A 22,800-nucleotide genomic window follows, 5' to 3' on the forward strand; every position below is an offset into this window, starting at 1 on the left:
GCTGGCAACACTAAATTACACTCTGCAACAAAATCGGACAAAGCGTCTAATTAAATATGCATTAACTCTAAACTAACTAAACGCATTCTCAGCTCTGTTTCACCAGCAGCTGTTCTTCTTGTGCACACTCATGTGGCTTTTAAAATTCAAATTCAAACTCAGTATCACTTTTAATTTCAGCGCTCTTGCTGCTTAGTGTTGAGCAGTCGAGAGTCGGAGGCATGCCTGCCTAGCCCATATAAATTTCATAAATATTAAGCATACGCCCAGGTGTTTTATTTTCTGCACCCCAAAGCAAATGTTGGCGTTGCGCTCATCAAAGACTTTTGGCTAGACTTGTGAAATCGCATTGTTGACTGTAGCGATTCCAAGTTTGCCACTGTTGTGCAGTGTAATTATCACATACATACACACATATATATATATAAATATATATAAGAAATCACTCGTCATATGTGTGCTCAGCTGTTATTTACAGGCGATAAGGCATGTTGAAGGCGGACGCGCATTTGTGTTGCAAGCGCAGCACAGTGAAGCTGATGCACTCAACAAACGTGTGTTGCTACGGTTAGCCAGTGTTGCAAAGTTCTGTGAAAGTTCATTCAGTGTATAGACGACTAGCGGAAGCAGAAAACAAAACATGACTGCATCAATTATATTCCTTATTTGCATTACAGTATATGCATATGCTAATAGCCAAGCCCTAGCTGCAGTGTTGATAAATGCACCAGTTGATATTCCAGTCAGGTTTGCCTATAAGAAGAAGAGAATTGACTGCAGGAAATTGGGCGTTCAAGCATGTCCATAAACAGAAAGCTGGATGGCTACGATTCAATAGATCATTTATAAGAAAATAATCATCAACAGCAGTCAATGTTTTTTACTATAGTGTTGGTAAATGCACTAAACAATATTTTAATATATTAAATTGCTGGTAGTGAATTGTTAAGATTCATAATTTCTTATTTAACTTTTGTTAACAGAGAATAGATATTGATACTACCAGCTATAGTGTTGGTAAATGCAGAAGAAAGATTTCAGCTACGTTTGTCTGTCTTTTTTACAAGTAGAAAACTTTCTACATAAATCGCAAGGTTCAAGCTAACTCAAATTCTTTTTAAATAAATAACAGCAACAGAACCAGTGTTTATAAACGCTTCAAGCAGTTTTGATTCTCAGTTCAAATGAGATTAATTAGAAATCCAATTGTACGCTCTCTGCTCTTCCATCTATCCATATCTATCTCATTTGCTTATTATTTACAGTTTACTAAAAGTCAAGTGAAAAGTTCAATTGAATAAAAAATGCGTCGCATTTGTGGGTGGCAGGCGCACTACAGTGACTGTCAAACTGTGCCCAAAGCCTTCAATTAAGCTTAATTAACTGCAATTTGCGACGTTTAGGGGGCAAAAAAGCTATGTAAATAACAGCAAACAAAATGACTATGAGTAACCGATAAACACACAGAAATAATTGACGTCAAAGCAAACTGAGAGCTATTTAGGTGAATAGATATATATTATATATACATATATAAATATATATGATATTGTATAGAATGAGAACCGTTGGACAAACAACGCGACGCGCGGCCCAGCAACAACTGAAAAGAACTAGGAATGGGGCCCACCAAAAAAATGACATGTAAACTATCTATAAGACAGAGAGAGAGAGATAGAGCGCCAGAGAGCGAGAGACAGGAAGGTAGACCTAGAGGAAGAGACCTGCTGAGTCAAAGTCTTTAGTGCCATATGGAGGGAGCTCTATTAGGGCCTCTGTTGCTCAGATATGTGTACAATGAACCATGCCAAAAAAAAAAAAAAAAAAAAAAAAAAAAAAAAAACGAAAAAACAACAGCAACAAAATTATAGTATGTAAAGGGGCAGAAAAACTAGAATCTAATTCAAATTCTACAGAAATAAAAAAGAAAAGAAAAGAAAAGAAAACAAAAACCGCTGGCTAAAATAAACAACAACAAGCCGTAAAATAACATAATAATATAAAAAATAATAATATAAAAAAGCAAATTAAGAGTCCAAGCAGACGCATTGAGTAACAAGTGCCGTTGCAAAACAGGAAAGAGGTGTGAGTGAGGGAGAGAGAAAGGCAGGTAGGGGAAGTGCAGGGAGTCGCTTTTGTCACTTGTCACTTTTGCTGAAGCTTGTTCCAGGGTCAATGCGGTCTGCGTGTCGAGCAACGGGAAACACCCTGTGTGTGTACGAAATTTTGTACAATTTTTAAAGCTGAGTCGTAACTCTGAACTGGAAAGTAGCGAACTGTGTGACAGGTGACATAGTGACGGCGGAAAATGGGTGCTCAATAGTGAAAAGCAAGAAAAACAAGCTGCCAGCTGGCAAAGGGCTAGGAAAATGCATTAGGCCAACACAATATGACAATTTGGCTGAGCAAGTGCAAGTGAAAGGGGCTGCAATCAAAAATGTTGATTGCATGATTGACAGAATGAATGCATATACATACATATGTATATATAGATTGTGGAAATAAATAATATGTTATCTTAAAGCAATCAAAGGGCTGCGGAAACGCCTTAGGCTAAGAGCCGATGATAAATAAGTGAAGGAGGCTGCAATCAAAATCAAAGTTTGAGTGAATGACAGACATTATATAGAGAATATAGATATGACATAATATTAATAATGTAATACAAATATCCTGGAATTAACATTTCAATTGAAGTTTGTTTCCACTCAGAAATGTTTGAATTGAATGAATGACAGATTGAATAACACACATATAAAAGAACAAATATTAAAATCAAATTGATTTTGTTTCTGTTGAATCAGATCTATTGATTCAGCGATTGAGAGATTAAATATAATTTACTATATATATTAAAGATCAGCTTCATAGCTGCATAAGTTGGAAAAGTTTTCCTTTCATTTCATTCCTCTTTCAACACTCACACTTACATATCATTCCAATTAATTACCCCTAATCATATCGTTTTATAATAACTTTTCTCAATTAGCAGCTCATAAACTCGCTCGATCAATTGAAAATCTTTACACCCGAGCCCATAACAGTTAGCATTAGCTTTGACCTCAAAAGATTCCAAGCAAACACTTGCAACACTTTCCGCTTTACGTTTTCCGCTGGGGCAATATACAATAATCCCCATTTGTTACATTTATCAAATGAGACGCTGCTCCCATTAGCATATATCAGGCGCGATAGACTGTATACATATACGTATATATGTATGTATGTATAAACAGTAAACATATGAGCAAGTGGCATCCGTTTGCCGGCCTTATCGGGCAGCCAGTGACCTCGAGGGCCTGTGAAAACTCTGTTGTCGGAGAATCGGAGAGTTTTTGGCTCTTGATTAATAACATGCTCGCATTCACAGCTGCAGGCCCACAATTAGCCAGCAGCCAAATGTGTAGCGAGCGAGTCTGATAATCATGCATAAAACTGGAAAATTGCATCATGCAATTAGCTGCATGTCGAATTCTGTTGTGCGTGTGTGTGTGTCTGCCCCGTGGAGTCAGCCAGAGAAAGAAGTGCCTGTTAGCAACTACAACTACGATATCTCCCAACAGTTCTCCGATGTTCCGATCGCATTAGCTTCAATAAATCTCTTTTCGAAACTTAAGACCCCAAAAGGCGCTTCTGTTCTCGTTTCACATTTCTCACTGTGTCGCCTTCTCCTCGCTTACTTTCGTTGACATATTTTCACACACACTAATCATTCGGCTGCCTAAGTTTCCATTTCCATTTCCATTTCATTCACTTCGTTCGTTCGTTCATTCATCAAAGTGTTTTGAGGGAATTTCTAGTTTGTTGTTATATATGTATATATATATTTAACTTATTTCAGAGGCAGCTGATCTCATTTGACGCATTGCTCGAATACAGCGAAAGATAATTTATTTTTTTGTTGTTTACTTTCAGCAGATGTTTGCAATTTACAAAAACAGATCTTCTAATGTTTGTTTAAATTTTGCTTTTCTTTTTAGGATAAATATGTCAAGGAAATACGTAAACAATTTTTGAGAAATATTACGGCTAATTGGTAACTTGGAAACGTTGTTTTGCTTTACCTTCTAGCTAGGACTAGACAAAAATATAGTTTATTTGGTAAAGGTACTAATACTGTTCAAGTATATATAGCAAATATAGAGTTTGATGAACGAAAAAATAGTACAACAAATGCTAGGAAAAGTTTATATACTACCTACACAGAAGTAGATCCCGAAACTTTTCTCGCCAGCTGCTGAGTATAAATTGTGCAACACTGTTTTGTAGTAAGTGAAGCGAACATGTTTTCTAGTGAATCTGAGCTATTTTTAGATCAACTATTGAAGACCTAATGCTTTAATAAACAAATTAAAAGTCAACATTTTCAACATTTATCTAAGTTGTCCATTAAAGCATTTCAACACGGAAATTTCCATTTTCAATGGTTTTGCAAGACTCAAAGTTAAATATATCATGGAATTGCTAATTACATTTCATTAATTTAAAGTCAACAGTAATATAGATAACAAAAATAGTAGCTCGAAATAAGTAAAAGTGTCAAATTTGATACATTTATCAACACTAATATGCAATAGACCAGTATTACATAGTTTTCTCAGCTAAAACAATGGATATATTGTTAATCAATGCCTCAAAACTACAAGTACAACTGGCATACGGCGTTTTTCAACACTTAAACTTCACGCCAAGTCAGCTCCTCAAACACTCACATCACTTGTTTCCAGCATTTCCAGTGCTCAATTCACAATTCCAATATTTCAAGTAGAATTCGGGAAACTCTTCATATATCTGCATTTGCAGTGCGCTCGTAACTATCCAGTGATGGACTAAACTGCCTGACTAGACAACGGCACTTATTTATAGTAAATGGGAATTATTGACATGCTATACTAGACAGAGAGACATACACGCAACCCTATGGGGCTATACGACTGTACGACTACGAATTAGGCAAAATGAGGGGGACACTTTAATGAAATTGCATTTGCAATAGCATAAATTATTCAAGATGTTGTTAGAGGTCTGATTTAAAGAGATAGAGAGAGGGGGGATGGGCTTGTTGTAGTTGGGGTATGTTTGGGGTTTGCTTACTTGCTCGTTGAAATTATCGCATATCTCGGCACTGAGAGAGCCGTTCATTTTGCTATTTGAACCGTTCGGTGATCCACCGTTGCCGTTCTCTTCGAAATCACAGAGCAATTTGTTCTTGAAGTTCTTCAAGTTTTCCAATTTGAAACCGTTTGTATTTGTATTGTTGGTTTTGTTATTGAATTTACTGGTCAACGTTTCCAAATTGTATATTTTATTATTGTTATTTGTGTTATTGTTGTTGTTATTGTTATTCGACTCCAAGCTATTGTTGTTGTTCGTTTCGAGCTTATTCTCGATGAAGACCAACGAATTGGGCTCCGAATCGGATGGCACAATGTTCTCAAAGTCAGCCGGATTCAGACTCAGAAATGTCTCCTGATCAATCAGTATGGGCTGCTTGCCAAATCCGCTATAGTCGTCAGCCACGCCCACGCCCAGACTATAGGCGTTGCACAGTGGATTCTGCGTGGCGCTGGTATTGAAATTCAAATTCAAATCCTCCAAACTCTCGGCCGAGGATAGTTTCTGACTAGCATTCCTCTCACTGCCGAATTTGATGTTGCCGCTGTTATTGTTGTTGTTGTTCAGCTTTTGATTTACTGTTGTTGCCGCCGAGTTCACTGTTGGTCCGACAAATTCGAATTGACCCGCCCACATATCATAGGCTAAGTCAATGCTATCGGGCTGGCTGGCAGGTTGACTACTCATGATTTTTTGTTGCTGTACTTGTTTATTATTATTATTATTATTGTTGTTGTTGTTGTTGTTGTTCAGATTTTTCAAATCGAGATTTGTTACAGTTTTGCTTTCAGTTTTTATTTTTGATAGCTGAGGCGTGGCACTGGGCGTTGTAAATTCACACTTTTTTGTTGTTTTCGATTCGCTTTTTGTTCAAGTTTTGTTTCAGTTGTGGAAGACACTTGGCGTTTTCTTTTTGTTTTTATTTTTTAAGGCACATTTTATGGTTTTTATTTGATATGTTGAGTACGTAATTCAGTTCTCTCTTTTTCACATTTTTATAATTTATTGGGCACTTTTCGATGCATTGTTGTGCACTATGGAAATACATGAAATTGCAACAATAAAATCTATGCATATACATAAATACATATATTTATTTGTAATACAAATATGCTACAAATATTTGTAGTAGCTACAATAAATATATCAATTAATTCATATATTTATTGATGCGCATTTTATATATATTTTATTACAGTTTATATATGTATATATGAATATTTTGTTACAATTTCGATAGGCAATTGTTTTTTTTTATTTATTTATTGTGTCTTAATTTGCAACAGTCTTTTATAATATAAACATTTTTCTCTGAATTCAATTAAATTCTTGCCTAATTAAATTTAAGCATTTATTATTGATTTGTTTATATTTTATATTTTTAATTATATATGTATTTTTCTGTTATTTAATAATTTTTATTATTATTTAATTATTATTTAATAATTTATTATTATTATATATTTTATTATTATTATTTATTTTTAGACATATTTTATTTCTACTTTATAATTATATTTTAATATTTATATCATTAAATATATATATTTTTATTTAATATTTATCAAACGCGCTCTACTTTATTATTTACAAATTTATTACATCATTATTACAATATTAATTTCATTTGTTTAATGGCTGAATAAAAGCTTGTTCATAGGCAATTTCACCCAAAATTATTATATAATTTTTAGATGCGCACCTAACGACTCGCAAGAAAATTATAAACAACAATCGGGCTTAAAGTTAACTCTCCCAGCAATTAGGGTTTGCGTTAAATTCAAGAAATCCACGCATTATAAAACATTATACGATGGCGAATCGCACGCATATTTTCCTAATGAGTTTCTTCAACCCGCGCAAGAACAATCAGCAGCAAGTGTAAGAAATATTTTTAATTTCTGCTCGAGGGGCTGTAATTCAGACGATGAACACGATGCGAAAGATGAAAGTCCAGCTCGAGGTCAGGCGAATTGAAAGGTAAAACTGTTCCGGATTCCATGCACTGACTTTGGGGGCCCACACAACGGCAGTCGTTGCACAATATGAAAGAAAAATTCAGTCGAAACAAAGGAATAATGGCAAGAGTTTTACTGCTTCCATGTTTTTCCCCAATGCAGCAGGAAATGCAAGCACGCGCGCTCTTTTGCAGCCCAAACAAAAGTCATAAGATCCAAGTTCTGGAAGACCTCTTTACCCCCGTCGCCTTCTGCTCCATGGCTGCCCTAGTCACGCCTCTTTCTACACGACTGAGTTGAGTTCTGTTTTTGTTGAAGTCTCTCCCTGTCTTTCTTCTCTCTCTCTCTCTCTCTCTGTTTAATTTCCGACTTGAATTGATGAACTTCGTGCAGATAAAACAACGCAAAAGACTCTACAGAGCCGCGTCTTCTTCTATAGCCTGTTTAGTGGAGCATGCAATGCTGCAATGCTTCTTCTTCTTCTTCTTGCCACAGCATTGCATAATACCCTCGCTTAGGCGAATCTTCTTTAGTTATTTTGTTGTAATTTTTCAGATATTTCCCTACTGATGATTCAATTCTCGAGCTGAGCGAAATGTGTCATACACATGACTCTTGAATTTTTCTTAAATTGTTTATAATAAATTCTCGGCATGATTCACACGCACACAGGCACAGCAAATCTTTAAAAAAAAATAAGAGATCGCGCCGTTGCCTTTCAACTAGAGCCTCAGCACAATTGTGCATGTCAAATGGTTTTAAGTGGCGGCCATAATAAATTCTAATTTACAATCTGAGTAAAAATAATAATAAAATTGAGAGCATTTCGGGCAATGTGTGCGAATGTGTTTGTATGTATGCGTGAGTGTGCAAATTTTTCAGAATTTCTGCAAGCTTCATAGAGGAAAAATAATTTTTCTAGAATGCATTCCCAAAAGTTTTGTATGCAAAAAGTATTTCTTGAGAGATTTATCAGCTGGCTAATTCCTCAGCATCACTTAATAGCTATTTTTATCAAAATTGTTATTTAATTTTTAACAAATATCTTGCCAATTCAGCTAACTATTTCTCTAGTTAACAACAATGTCAATTGCTTTGCCAAAAGGCAAATGAAACTCGAGCACAGCTCATATTGATTTATGTACTTGTTTCTTGACTACTTTACAACAATGACAACAACAACTGCAGCAGCAGCAACAACAACTTTCACCATCTCTTGCCCAGTTGTCACACACAACAACAATTTAGAGACTGTCGCATCAAGTTTTTCACAGGTTTTACTTTGTTTTTTTTTTTATTTAAAAAATCTTAATCACTTTCAGCGGAAAATCGCATTACAATAACTTTGTAACGAAACTAAGAGAAAAACAAGATTTGGACATTGTTTTTCCACAGTTCGGCTTAATGGTCTAGCCATTTATAAACATCGCATATGAGATAAAACGGTGGCGTATGCGCGATATTCAATGTTCAACGCCCCAATCAGATGGGCTGCAGACATTTTTATGATGCTCTCGTGCATATTGATTTGTAGCTGCCACTTGACGTGTTGCAGCTGCAGTTGCAACCGCTGTTGCGGTCGCTGTTGCTGCTGCAGTTGTTGTTGTTGTTGCCTGCGCACGATTTGAGACAATGGAAATTAAGTTAATGACGCACCTACAGAACGTGCCGCTGCATATCGTGAAAAATTGAAAATGAAATTGATATTAACCAAAAAAAAAAGAAAAGAAAAGAAAAACAAAATCATAATGATGCAACTTTGGGTTTGCTGCCCACACACACAGATCATAAAAGAAATTGCCTTTAGGCCATATATTTATGGCGCAGTTTTTGATGGAAGTTTCGAATTTTTTTTATGCTTTTTATGGACATTCCAATGTCTGTCCAATTATGTAAAAGACAAATCTGAGCCCAATTATTAGCCTTCATTTGATTTATAAATTTTATGAAGTGTGGGCAAAGCTTCGATTTCCAATATGGAAAATGCAAATAATTGAAAGCGCATTTAATTGGTCAAATATAGTAATGTAAATACTCTATCAAATTAAAAAAATTGTATTTAAATTTATTTATTTTTTAATGATTTTTTATCACTATTATTCCAATTATAAATATTCTATATCAGACTATTAACAAATTCCTTAAGACATTTGAGTTCATTAACTCTCAAATTCGTGCAGGAAAGTAATAATTTCTGTGTATAATTAAATTTATAATATTATATATATAATTCCATTTATATAATTTAATTTTTAATATTATATATATAATTCCATTTATATAATTTAATTTTTCAGAATCGATATATGATTTTAAAACGGTTGACCAAGCAGATAATTCCTTTACATTTTTAATAATTTATGTAATATAATTTTTTTAAAATTATAAATTATCAGCTTTTAATTTTATTAATTATTATTATTTTTCTTTAATTTACTTTTATATTGTTTTAATTTATTTCTTTAATTAAATTTTTTTTAACAATTTGTGTATTTTAATATACTTTTCTGTATTTAATATAAATTCTATGAAAATGTTTTTTTATTTTATTTATTTTTTTAAATTTTTATTTCCCCTTTTCAAGTGAATAAGATTTGTGCCTACTCATAACTTGACTTGAGCGCCTATGCTTAGCTCATTGTTCTAAGAAAGTCATTATTTAAATAATTATGAACATACATATGTATATGTATATACATTTACTACTACCTTCTACTGCACACTATCTGCTACATCGACATAGTTTTCTTTCGAGTAAAGTAATTAAAGCAATTGACAATTAAAATCTTCTCCGAGCAACAATGTCTGAAAAGAGCTCTCGACTAATTTGAAGACCCAAGACAATTAGAGGAGCTGGTCTTACTCCCAATAGTTATTTAGCTTCATAATCCAGAGCTGTTCCACTTTCGAAAACTCGCCATACTCAAACTCTTCCAGGAAGGCAATTTAACCGCATTAGACCCTAAGAAGTTCAGCCATTTACACATTCGAAGAGCGCTTTAGGATTTGCGCTAGTTTCTAACCCCATTTGATGAGTGTGGATGTTTGTTGTTTTTCTTTTTCTCTTTGTCCATATCCGTTATGCAAAAGCCTTTGCAACGCCCACACATGGCCAACACACACACACTTACATGCATAGACAACTGTGTTAACCCCATTTCACAATGTGAGGTCTGTCAGGGGGATAGACAACAGCTGTTTGCTGTCACACTGATCTCTCACCTTGCCTTTGCATAATTTCTCAATGCAATTGCAGAAAAACTTAGAAGATGAAGTTGAAGAAGACATAGGAGAAGAAGAAGAAGAACTCAAGTGTAATCATAGCAGCAACAACAACTTTAACTAACAGCCAAAGTTTAGCTCTTATGTTCCTCTTTCATCCTCATTATATAAGCAACAACAAGCCAGACAGTCAGCAGAGCGTTAAATTATTTTTGTTTTTGTTTCGTTGTGTGTTTCTTTTTTTTTTTCATGTACTGCCAAACAATTAGAATCTTAGCTGCAACAGCTTGGGTTTTTCTTCGAGTGTAATGAAAGCAGTTTGCCTTATTATTTTGCATGTCCAGGGCCCTGTCGCCGTTTATCTTTCAGCTTTGTTCCATTCGTGCCTTGGCATATCCCCAACAAGTTTCTAATTACGCCAAATTCAATGCGCCGCTGCTCGCCAACCATGAAAACAACAATGTTTAGTCTATTTAGCCTACGAAATGAACGTACGAACGAATGAGTAAGAGAAACGCATAGCGAACCTACACGGAGTGAGGCAGGCATTTGGCCAGCTTATCAGCTAGTCGACTTTATAGCTAAGTTCAATTTTCTACGGGGTCAAGGGGAGAGGCCAACGCAGCGGAAAATGATTGATAGTAGAACCGAGTGTGTGTGTGTGTGTGTTTTTTTTGTTTTGTTTTTTTTTTTTTTTTTGGTTACTGTTCAGATTGGACACTTTGTATACGCACATGCTAAAGCTAACAGAAATTGCAGTAAAAAATTGGTAAGTAAATAAAATAATATGATGGATGACGCCAGGGCACATCTAAGGGGAATACAAACTACAGATAAGACTTTAAATGAAGATATTCTTTTATTACAGGTGACTTTTTAAAGAGCTGCGGACTCGGTAAAATTATAGGCGAACTAGTTCCAATGAACCACAGAAGATTGTGACTATTTAAAAAGCTGCTAGCCCAGTAACATTCAACATTAGTAATATTTTAAACGAGTTTGTTCAAATGAACTACTTCCAAGTGAACCATTCATTTCTAATTTGAATATTAACTAAAATCGTCTCTCTAACTTCATTTGAGGTAGGTTTTTGGAATACATTAGGTCTATGAGCTACGCTTAAAAGATTAGAAAGAGCAAACTCATTAATCAACGAAATGAACTAGGTCAAATGAGCTACTTATCGCAGATTTAAATGGAAACTAGGAGAACCTAATTATGTTTACTAAAAATAAAATAGGCTTGCAGTCAAATAAACTAAGTGTTTTATGTAGAAAAATTACTTTGAGAATATATAAACTCTAAAAATACGTATTCTATTTCCCATTTCATATAAATAGAAACAATAACGAACTAGTTCAATGCTTTAAGAAACTATTACCCGGTCAACAAACGATAAAATGTATTACATATCTATATTCCTTATCACAAATAATATTTGCTAACAAAAGTAAAGCCGCCTAATTAATTCCCCCAAACTAACTAAACTTTCTTTATTTTACATTTTTAAGATGAATTGAACAATTTGTGGCTCATCTTTTATTGTTAAGAGGTATGAGAAATATATCATTAGCTTTTCAAAATGATTTTCACAGCGCAATTTACATACAATTGCCGGCTCTCGGTAAGAGGAGCAACGGAAAATGCGGGGACGGGGGGCGTGATCGAGGCTGGGGACTACATAAATAAGCAGCAAGCAGCTCATTAAATGCAAATTTTCTTGAACAACAAACAGCAGCAGCAGCCAAAGCCGAGGATAAAGCATATTTTTTGTGTGTGCTGAACGAACAAAAGAGCTTCAAAAATATTATTAAATCAATTTGATTTAACTTCGTTGGAATTTTCATTTCTTGTGGAATTTTAATTTGCATGTCAAGTGGACGCAACGTGCGCTAAATTGGAAAAGCTCTGGCAATTTTCATATCAAACGATTTGGCAGTGGCGCTTTTAGTCAATTTGACGACTTTGCATTTAATAAAATATTAAATGCAATTCAAGGTAAACAAACAATTGCTCTATTAATCATTAATATCCACAAATTTTATAAATATACATATGTGTTTAAGAGATTAACATTTTATTGTTGTACACCGCGTACGCGATAGCATAAATAAACAAACCCGACAAAAATAAAAACTTCGACTACAACACGCGAAACGCGAAAGGCGAACTGAACGCCAAAAAATTCACGGGCAAATTTTGTAAATTGAACAAAAACTGAGAGAATCACAGATAATGAAAACATAGGGGAGAGAGAGCAAGTGAGCGAGAGAGCGACGCACCACCACAGAGAGTCTCTCAAGACCCGACGATTCGTTCAGATCTTAAAAATAGTCAAAGCAAATAATGACCGAATCAACAAAGAAACCAACCTAACGTCGAACCTCAATGCGCTCAGTAGTCCCCAGACTCAGCACTGGCCTTTCAATCAACGATTCGCCATATGTTCGCTCAGCACATGGGAGCCCAGGGTGCTCGTCGAATTACTTACATATGTACATGCTCTCCACATATGGTAAAAATATTAAACGAGGGTAGTTTGAGGAAATGCTGTAAACTTGTATCCTAGCATTAGGTATGAATCTATTTAAAAAGTATTTATAAACTATGTATGTAACATATATATATATATATATATATATATATATATAATATATAAAATATATTAGGTATATAATACATTTTGTAATATAAAACAAATTCCAGAACTAACTATTTGTTTTATTAGATTACAAATCTTTAATAGACAGATTTTTATACATACATGTATATATTTATATATATGAATATTTTTAATTTTTAGCTAGATTTATTTATTATTCTATAGCATACAAAAGTGATTTTCAAATTTTTAGGGAATATGTTTATAATTATTATTATTTAAAATATAATTATTATTTTAATTTATTTTTTATGATTTGTTATTATTTTTTTTATTATTATTTTTATTATGATTATTCTTATTTTTATTATAGTTATTAATATTTTTTTTATTTATTTTTTATTATTATTATTATTTACTTTTTATTTTTGTTATTAGGGTTTATTTTTTCAAATATTAAAAAATATGTATCAATATTTATATATTTACATATATATTTTGTGTATTTGTGTTATTTTGATTTTTTTATATTTATATACATATTTTTTATTTTTATTTTTTTCATTTCAATACATTTTTAATATATTAATATAATTTATATATTTCTCTACAAAATTTTCTTATGTATATTTTAAGAAATCTCTCCATTACTTGTGGAGTCACCCTCTCGGATGACTCTCCCAGCAACGACAACGCATAATTATGAGGAATTTCAGATCTAACCTCCCCCGACCCAGCAAAAGCGCAAGTGAATAAGCGCGGACACGAACCATTATGAGTCGCTAGCAAACGGCAAACGCGAGCGACGTACGTATGTATGTATGTGTGTATGCGGGGCTAACAATTGTCACGCGTCCTCATCAGCAGATGGGCAACGAACACGCCCACTGCCCACCCCGTGTCTTTATCCCACATCTATGTGCGTGTCATTGAGAATTGATGTCATCAGCACAAAGATTGAGATTTCCCTTATGTTTGACTCAACATTTGTAAAGTGTGTGTGTGTGAAAGAGAGAGAGAGGAGAACTTTGGTTTATTGGCTTCTGGTTCCGGTCCTCTGTCTGTCTACATGTGCCGTTATAATTCTCCAACAGCTAATTGAGAACCTAATGAAAGTTTCTAACAAACATTAACGGTCGGAAAATGCATGAGCAGAGAGAGAGAGACAGAGAGAGAGAGTAAAAAAAAACCTCAAAACCGAAAAGAAGTATTTTTAATGAACTTGAAATTGTGCGTGATTTATGTGAAGGTTTTATATTATATAGCGGGTTTATATCTAAAGAAAATGGGGGGAAACGCGTCTCATTATTTCCAAAAACTTCCGTTGCTTTTCCTATAAGAGTTTTACATATCAATTAAGAATTTGTATAATGAATTCTGAAAGTTTTCTTTCAATTCAGAATATATATATATTACAATTCAATATAGATATTTATAGAAAATATAAATTTCATGTTTATATTTGTTACACATCTGTCGTTTTATTCAATTCGAACTGCTTTGACAGCCTTTGATTCGACCACAAACTTCAATTTGAGATCAATCAAGCAATATTGCGGTGTTGCTTTCGATTAGCCGGCTGAACGATCGTAGATCGACCGAAACACTTAAGTTTATTTTTTGTTTTCGCTTTTTATAACAGGCATCGCAATTAACGTCGTTTTGTGGTCGTCTCAATTTACGGTATTGAATAATCGCTTAATGAGCCGCAAGACACCTGACCAGCTAACGTAACTGATAAACGCTCGTTATGAATCGGCAATCGATAAAGGGTAGCCTCAGCTATTGATAAACATTTGTATATGTATAGGTAGCTTTAATTGTTAAATTAATTTACACTTGGCACATTTTCTTTTTGTCTGCATATTTATTGCAAATTATTTAGCACCCACCACAAAGAGGAAAACCCGAAACGAAATTGAACGTTGATGCAGCTGCAGTTCGCGTCTTTTGCATTTTCCAAAAGCCAAAAGCGAATAAACAAAACAAAACAATCAACGAAACACACAAAAAGCTAAGCACGCGAGCGCCCAGGAGAGCGAGCGAGAGAGAGAGAGAGCAAGAGAGCGGAACTCCCCAGCCAACGCGAGGCGGCCGTTTTTCCGTTTGTTATCGCGCTTCGTTCGTTGTGCACGCGGCAAGAGTTAAATGCAATCTGAGCGCACAGCGCACGAACGGACGTTGGCTGAGCGGGCGAAGCAGAGCGCATAGAAGACATTGGCGTCGACACTCGCGAGCCGCTACTCGCGCTGTCGCAGCAGCAGAGCGACGCTGGCGCTCCTAGCTAAGCTAACTTGTTGGGTGCCCATTGACGTCGACACGCTGCCTCAGTCGCCGTTGGCGTCGCCGTCGCCGTCGCAGTCGTAGTTCGTTTTGCTGCTCTGCACAGCCGAAAATGCGACTAATTCGACTTAGCAATAGAAATTGTAGTGAGAAAGCAAAAGGAATAAACATATGCTGCTAAGCAAAGGAGAGTGAGAAAGCACACAAACACACACACACACACACACACACACAGATACAAATGCAGTGAGCCGAACTGTAATGAACTTTTTGAACTAATCAGCTGTTCATTTGAGAGCAGCAAGGCAAATAAAGAAAAGAACTAGGCAGAGTAATTTAAAGATCGTTTTCTTTTTAATAAACATTTTTAATATATTCAAATTTAGATATTCACCCACATAGTGCTAGAAACTAGAAATAAAATATTTATTTTTCATTGTCTTATGTACAGCACTTAAGGAACCGGTTGCCATGCACCCTCGCGTGCTTCGGCTTCTCGGTTGCCTAGCATCCACTTGGTAAGTATTGGTACTTATGAAAAGGAGTCTTCGATTCGATTCAGTCGTCACAGCAACGGCGGAGTAAACAAAACTAAATTTGTATACAAAAGCGGGCGCAAGCAACCACAAAAACCAAAATAAAACAAAAAAAATTAAACGCAAATAAATGACCGCATGCAATTGCAGCTATTTATAACCAAAGTCCCACAGGGGGTGAGAGGGGAGGAGAGCTATTTATTAAACAAATGCTAGCCAAATGTTTGACTAATCAATGCACACAATACAAATCGAGTTGAGGAATCGCCGCAAATCACAAAAAAACTAAAGAATATAAAGTTTTATTATAGCACAGCCTCTACTATGAGCGTATAACAGTTTGACAAAGCTGTAATACACATGCTCAGCCTCGTATGTGTGTCAGAGATAAGCAAAATGTTAACAGTTGCTCAAAGAGTTGCGTAGCTGGTTCACAGCTAAGTGCATGCGAACAAGTTCGCTGAGTGCTTTAGCTAATTGAGCTGGTTCGATCAGCATTATCATCTATGTACGTCTGCTAATCAAAGTCAAGCATTTTAATAAATTTAAGATAACTTCGCCTATAAAAGGCAAATACGCCTAGGCTCCCACAGTAATTCCTTGACTTCCTTTAATAGTAAATGCTAAGAGTTCAACTTGTAATTCATTTGCACGTAGGCCGTAATTGCTCACTCTCCCTTGTTGAACAGGCCTCTGCCTGGTTAGTACTAACTGTCTCATTACTTATAATGTATTATCGCACAACGTTGGCGATTTTTCGGTGCGGCAAGTGCGCGAGCTAGTTGACTATTAATGTAACACCCGTTTGCCTTGTACAACCTTGCAAAAGTAAAATAAGAGAGAAGCAAAATAAAAATACAATAAATACGAAAAGAGTAAAAAGAGGCTTAAAAGCAAAAACAAGCGCACAGTCACAGACCACAATATGACGTAATGGGCCGGACGGACAAACCTAACAGAAGGCGTAGGATTTGTGTTGCTGTTGCCATCAGTCGGGCTGCCACGCCCTCGCTTAACGAACGCCTCGTGTGGGAAATCAGCAGCAGCAACATCGTAACATTAACATTTTATGGCCAATTCTTTTTGCCAGCTTTCTGGTTTTCTTTGGGCAGTTCTTTGGCAGGTTTGCAGGTGTTGAGCCCATTGTCTAACACTTACCCCAAGGCAGCAAAAAGTTAGATAATAGACTTGTCCAATACCAAACGAACATTTCAAGTTAATCTATGTTTGCTTACCTGAAAGTACAAGATAAAACAATGTTGAATTATTTAACGTGTATGGAAGAGAATATGTATATAGAGAAATTTAAATAGAATTAAGCTCGGTTGATTAGAGCAATTAAATTAGATTTGAAATACGTGTTAATAGGAAAATGATAAATTAAATAATTAAAAAAGTAACTAAATTGATAAAAATTAAATATTAAAAAAAAAAAAACTATATTGAATCAAAAAAAAAAAAGATTTGTTAGATGGATAAAAGATTGGTTGGATAAAATAATTAAAAGTTATTTATATTTCAATCTTTCACTTAAATCGATGGAAGCTAATCTAGTATTTCGATTCCTAAAACTAAGCACACTCAAACTTTATTTTATTTTAAGGTTTTTAATTTTCGCTTAAATTCCCTTTGTTCCCTAACCCACCATTATTTATTGTAGTTAGCTTAAACGTTTCTTAAACTTTGCCTCATTCTTTTATTATTATTATTTTGTGTTTTCAATTCGCATTAATTATAATAATTGCAACATTTTATGCTTCAATACGTTGAGTTGCAGGTCGCGTGGGTTTTCTCAGTATTTGTCATGTTGTTGCTGTTGTTGTTGTTTTACTTTTTCTGGGTCAGCGTCACATTTGGGTTAAAAATCGATTTTCGTTTATGATTATATTTTGTAGTTGTTGTTGTTGTTGTTTTTGTTTCATTTAGTTTCCGACTGTCTCACATTTGTCTTTCACACTTTTGCTCTATGCTCTTTATGTTGTGCCGACTTTAAATGCGGACTATGGACTTGTGGGCTGAGTAAGTGTGTCTCCATGTGTGTGTGTGTGTGTGTGTGTGTGGGCACAGGTGCCAGAAAATTGTTTAATCGATATGATGGAAGAGCAAGCAATTTGTTGTTGTCCTATTAAAAGAAAACGAATTTGTCAGTAACTGGAATGCTCCATCTATTATTCACTTCTGCGCTATAATGCGATTAAGTGCAGGACAGCTAAAAGATATCTTTGCTGACGTATTCCCATATCTTAAAACATAAAGTCCAATAGGCCATCAAAGCTATAGAAAATGTGCAGTTCTTATCAAAGTAAATTCGTCATATCGATAGAATTTCATTTATTTATATAACTTTGCTCAGCTCTCCTCATCAACAAATTCTTCCAAAAACAGAAATGAAAACTCTTTACATTCCACTGGCAGCCAACATGAGTGATTTGGTCAAAAGGTTTCCCATGGGTGCATGGTCAAAGACTGCTTTGGCCTCATTTTTGATGTTTGACCTTTTCTCTTCTTGGCTTTTACGCCTGGGGCTGGCTAATTGTCAATGCTCTGTTTGGCCAGGGCCAGTGGCAAAAGTGAAAAGCCGGGAATTAAGTAAAAGAACCCCAGCTAGATACACTGGCCATTTAATTAGCTAAGGTCAGTTGAGTTTGTTTTCTTTTTGGGAGGTCTGTTGAGCAAAGGCGGAAGAAGTTACTTGCCAAGTTGCATAAGCCGTTGCCTCGCCGCCTTTACTCACTCGCCCCAGCTGAAGTGTGTCTCGAGAGCAACGACAAAGATCTGCTCCCACAACTATTCCCAAGCCATGTCAGATCGCAATCTATGTCGCACTGAAGTCTCTGTGTCTACGTGTGTGTGTGTGTGTGTGGGGAGACGACGCACTTATGCAATTATAACTGTAGGCACTCGAGTATGTAAAAACAACAACAACAATAACAATGGCATTTGCAATTTGTTCAATTGTCAGAGATCTTTCGGCATTTAAGTGGAGCGAGATACTCGCCTGCAATCCATGACGCGATTGTCGTCTTTGCCTCGCATTGCCACAGCCAACAAATTTGTACAGCACTTGGCTGGGTCTCTGCTCTGTCTCTTGCTGTTCAATATTATGGATTTCCCAAGATTTCTCAAACTCAATAGGAATTTGAAAATTTGAACAGCACAAGTGCGCGATTAGGTAAACAAATGAATGGATATATTAGAGCTGAAGTGGGTTTTTATGTGGGAAATAAATTTGATGTTGAAAGTACAGAAAGAGATTCTATAATTAAATTATTAGAAGTACATTAAATGTTTGTATGTAACTCTTAAAATTCTGTTTGGTTAATAACGACTTTAAATATTAATATTAAATTAATAATATTTATATATAGTTTTTAATATATCGTTATTTATTATTCACTCAATTATGGCAATTCACTTAGCAACACAATTATTAACATTTCGTTTCCTGTTAAGTCCTTTTGGTTCGTATCTTTGCTATGCTTTATGCTGCTTAATGCAAAGTCATGTGTATGCCATACTAACAATGCGGAGTACGCTTTAGTTCAATGTATTTAATTTACTTTGTATATGCCTATCATCTTATAAAATAACTCAATTTCAGCTCTCTCTTTTAATACAAAGTCTGCAAAACATTTAAGAGAATTAACATTTTCCTTTCTTGGCATTTTTCACTGGTTTGGGTCTTCGCTGTGAGCTGTCTTGTCATATGCAAATGCCTCTTGCATACCATATCTGGCTGATATGCATGTATTTCCCATATATGCCATATCTCTAAACAAGATCTGTTTATTATCTGCTTCAAATGTTTTTCTTAAGAGTACAATCTGACATATTTCAAAGAAACTAAAATGCTGTGGACAATTTCTTTTTTACATAAATGTGATTCGTGTCTTTGCTAAAGATCTTGGCACGCGAATGCCTAGCATAATTTTCATACTTATAAGCTTATCTTCTTTAGCTAATTATTTGCTTATTAAACATTTACTTTATCTACTTATTGTATAAAGTATATTACTTCAGAGAAACTCACTTCCTCACTCACATTCTCTACTGCTTCAGCACATTGACATTCTCCAACTGCACTTTGGCCCTTTCTAGAGGTTCGTGTCTTTGCTATGCACCTGCCTCCAACTCCGCTTCTGTATGCAAATATCTAAATAATAGTTTCCACATTTCTTCGAGTGCAGACCTAGTTCTTGATTAAGCCGACTTTCTTGAGATTTTGCCCCATTTTTTCCCCCATCAATTTTCTATGCAATTAAATTTCAACTTTGTTTTCTTTCGCTTCTCGTCGTCTGTCAATTGTTGTTCCGTATTTCCTTATCAATTAATATACACCGCCTTCCCTCCCTTCTCGTGTGGCCTGATTCTTTTCGCTCATTTTGTATGCAGCGCCAAGTTTCACACAACAATCAACGATGGCCCCACGTCGGCATTCATTTCGCATTGCAAATGATTTGCACCGCCCTGACCCACCCACCTACCCACCTGCCGTACGCTGGGCTTTGGCTGTGGCTCTCGCTTCAGCTAGAGCTCCTGTTTCAGCGCGGCATTTCCGTTTCCCGTTCGGCCTGTTGCATAAAAGAACAATCAAAGGTCTTCAAATGATTCGTACGTGATATTTTTGCGAAATCCATTTCTTTCGTTTGCCATTTTACTCTTTCTTTTTCTTTTTCCTTTTTTTTTTGCATTTTATTTTTGTTTTTTCCTGCGCTGAGGCCTCGTTCGGAATTTTCTTATTTTTCCATATGTGTGAGTGTGTGTTTGTATGCTTTGTCTGCTCGCTCACCTTTCATTTTCCATTCACCTCGTCTCTTTTGTGTCGTTTGCAGTTGTTGTCTTTAGCTCCTTTTATTTACTTCTGTTTTCCTTTTTTCTTTCTCTCTCTCTTTTTTTGGTTGCTTTACAAATTTACAAATAATTACGCGCAGCAGTAGCCGCAGCGACAGGTAAAAACAATTTTCAGTTTATAATTTACACCTGTCGCTTGACCAACTCAACACGAATTTGCATAAAAACAGAATTTCTCTTTATCTCTCTTTGTCTCTCTGTCCAATTGAACACCGTATTAACTGAGTCCCTGCCGGATATCTCGCATCTGAGCGGAATATTCATTAATTTAATTTAAATAACTTTTGTTGAACAGAATGAACTTTAAATTCAGTTAATTTGGTCTTTAATATTTTTTAAATAGAAAAAAATCTATATATCATTTACATGAAATGGCAAATAGCATAATACATAAATTATTAAAATAAAAATCAATACGAGCCGTTCACGTAACCATATTTCCCATCGTTCAGGCATTCATGAAAAGTGTTAATTAAAACTGCGAGACTAAAGAGAAGGTAGTTATACCTTTTATGGGCGAAAAGTTAAGTGATTCAATTAAAGTTTAGTCACAGCAAAGCAACTTCCTGCCAATTGAAAAGATTAGCTAAAATCGTAAAAGCCATTCAGTGAGGATCAAAAGTAGTTGCCATAGATGATGGATCCATTAAACTTAACAAGTTACACCGATTGTCCAGCGATGGCAAGAGATTTGGTAGAAAGTGAGAAAAGACTAGCTGATGTAGAGTTAAGTGAAAAGGTTTTCATTGTGGACCATGTGGTTGTGGATGGCACAGAGTTCAGCAAATTGGCAACTGGGTCTGCAACGAAAAGTTTTCAATTGCGATTCGAGTCGATTTCAATGACCTTGAGGCGTCGTTGCACTCGCTCTGAATGCAGTTTATATAACAACTAGCAGCAGCAGCAGCAGCAGCAGCTACAATGTAGGGGGCACCAAATACAACCCACACCAAATAGAGTTTCACCTGCCTGGCATCTCATAGGCCCACAAAAAAGACAAAGACGAGCGAAAACTCGTTTGTAGCGGGTGAGTTTAAGTGAAAAGCCGCAAGTCGCATTTGCAGTCACGTTAACTGAATTGGAATTTGGCGTTAATGAATGAGCAAATGGCCAAATTGGCAGCTTGCTCGCTCAGTTCGATCGTCCTCTAAAACTGTCTGTCAACACTTTTCTCACTGTCGCTGGTCAAGTGCAAAATTCGCTTCTCATCGAGGGTTTCGTTATGCCAAAGCGATCAACGCTCGACTTCAAAGAGACATTGAAAGCTCTGCCCCCACCGATCCCACCCATGCCACCTCACCGATCCACAGCTATGTGCTATCAATGTTTGTGCCGCATCATGCGAGAGCTCAAGATTTGTGAGCTTGCAAATATTTTTAACTTGGGTTTTAACATTTGTTTATTTATTTTTAGTTTTTGTAACTATTTTGTGCAAGATAAATTGCAAAAGAATTCAGTTGGCCATTTGACAAAAAACCCGAACAAATTGAGCTTAAGAAACGAAAGTTTGTGTAAAAAATATTTAAAGTTAGCTTGAAGACTGAGAAACTAGTTGAAATATACTTTTGCTCTTAGTTATTAAAGTTAAAAATTTCATGAATATATTTAATTAATTTCTGAGATCTATAAATATAGAAAGAAAAATATAGAGATCTATAAATATAGTCATAAAACCAATTAAATATAAAACCATATCATTTTAAATTCTTATAAATTTTATCTAATTTTTTTTTTTTTTCAAGCAGTTGAAATTTGTTAAAAATATTTTTATTTAAAAACCTATGCAATAACCTATTTTTATTTTAAAATTCATCTCAAACCCTTTTCTTATATTTTCAACATTAGCTTTTCTATAAATTATTCAAGGAATCTTTTCATTTTTTGACTATTTATCAAAATTTTACTTTTCGTTTTTACTAATCCAAATTTATTTCAATTGAAACTTACCCTATAATCGTAATCATGACGATTTTCGAGGCTTATATCGCTATACATATCCTCAGTTGTATCACAGTTAGAGCTACGGCCGGAAGAGTTGAAACTCGATGATCTGTACAGCTGGCTGCAAAACGAAAAGAAATCAATTGAAATGGGCAAATATTTCAGCAAATGCATTTTGAATTCAATGAAATTGTAAATTTAAAGCTTAACTCGAATGATTAAACGAATTTTATAAATGTTTATAGCTATCTATTGTGAATGCTGCGGCATGATTTGTGTCTTTACTAAATTT

General features: G+C 35.2%; 1 protein-coding gene across 14 annotated transcripts in view; it reads right to left on the reverse strand.

Annotated features, from left to right (window-relative positions):
- Positions 1 to 22,800, reverse strand: part of nuf (rab11 family-interacting protein nuf) — a 64,139-nt gene that overhangs the window by 3,558 nt on the left and 37,781 nt on the right. For 8 of the 14 annotated variants that reach the window (XM_018102158.2, XM_089259497.1, XM_089259502.1 and 5 more), the window contains one exon: positions 22,515 to 22,629. In XM_018102158.2, coding sequence (XP_017957647.1) covers positions 22,515 to 22,629 — 115 coding nt within the window. Of the gene's footprint in view, positions 1 to 5,094; positions 6,150 to 12,348; positions 12,674 to 14,789; positions 15,072 to 22,514; positions 22,630 to 22,800 lie in introns of those variants that run through there. The other 6 variants (XM_018102165.3, XM_018102161.3, XM_089259501.1 and 3 more) reach the window with 5 other exon arrangements.

Source organism: Drosophila navojoa, chromosome 4, assembly GCF_054131105.1.
Source record: "Drosophila navojoa isolate 15081-1374.11 chromosome 4, UAZ_NAV_1.0, whole genome shotgun sequence".
In the NCBI taxonomy this organism is placed as follows: domain Eukaryota; kingdom Metazoa; phylum Arthropoda; class Insecta; order Diptera; family Drosophilidae; genus Drosophila; species Drosophila navojoa.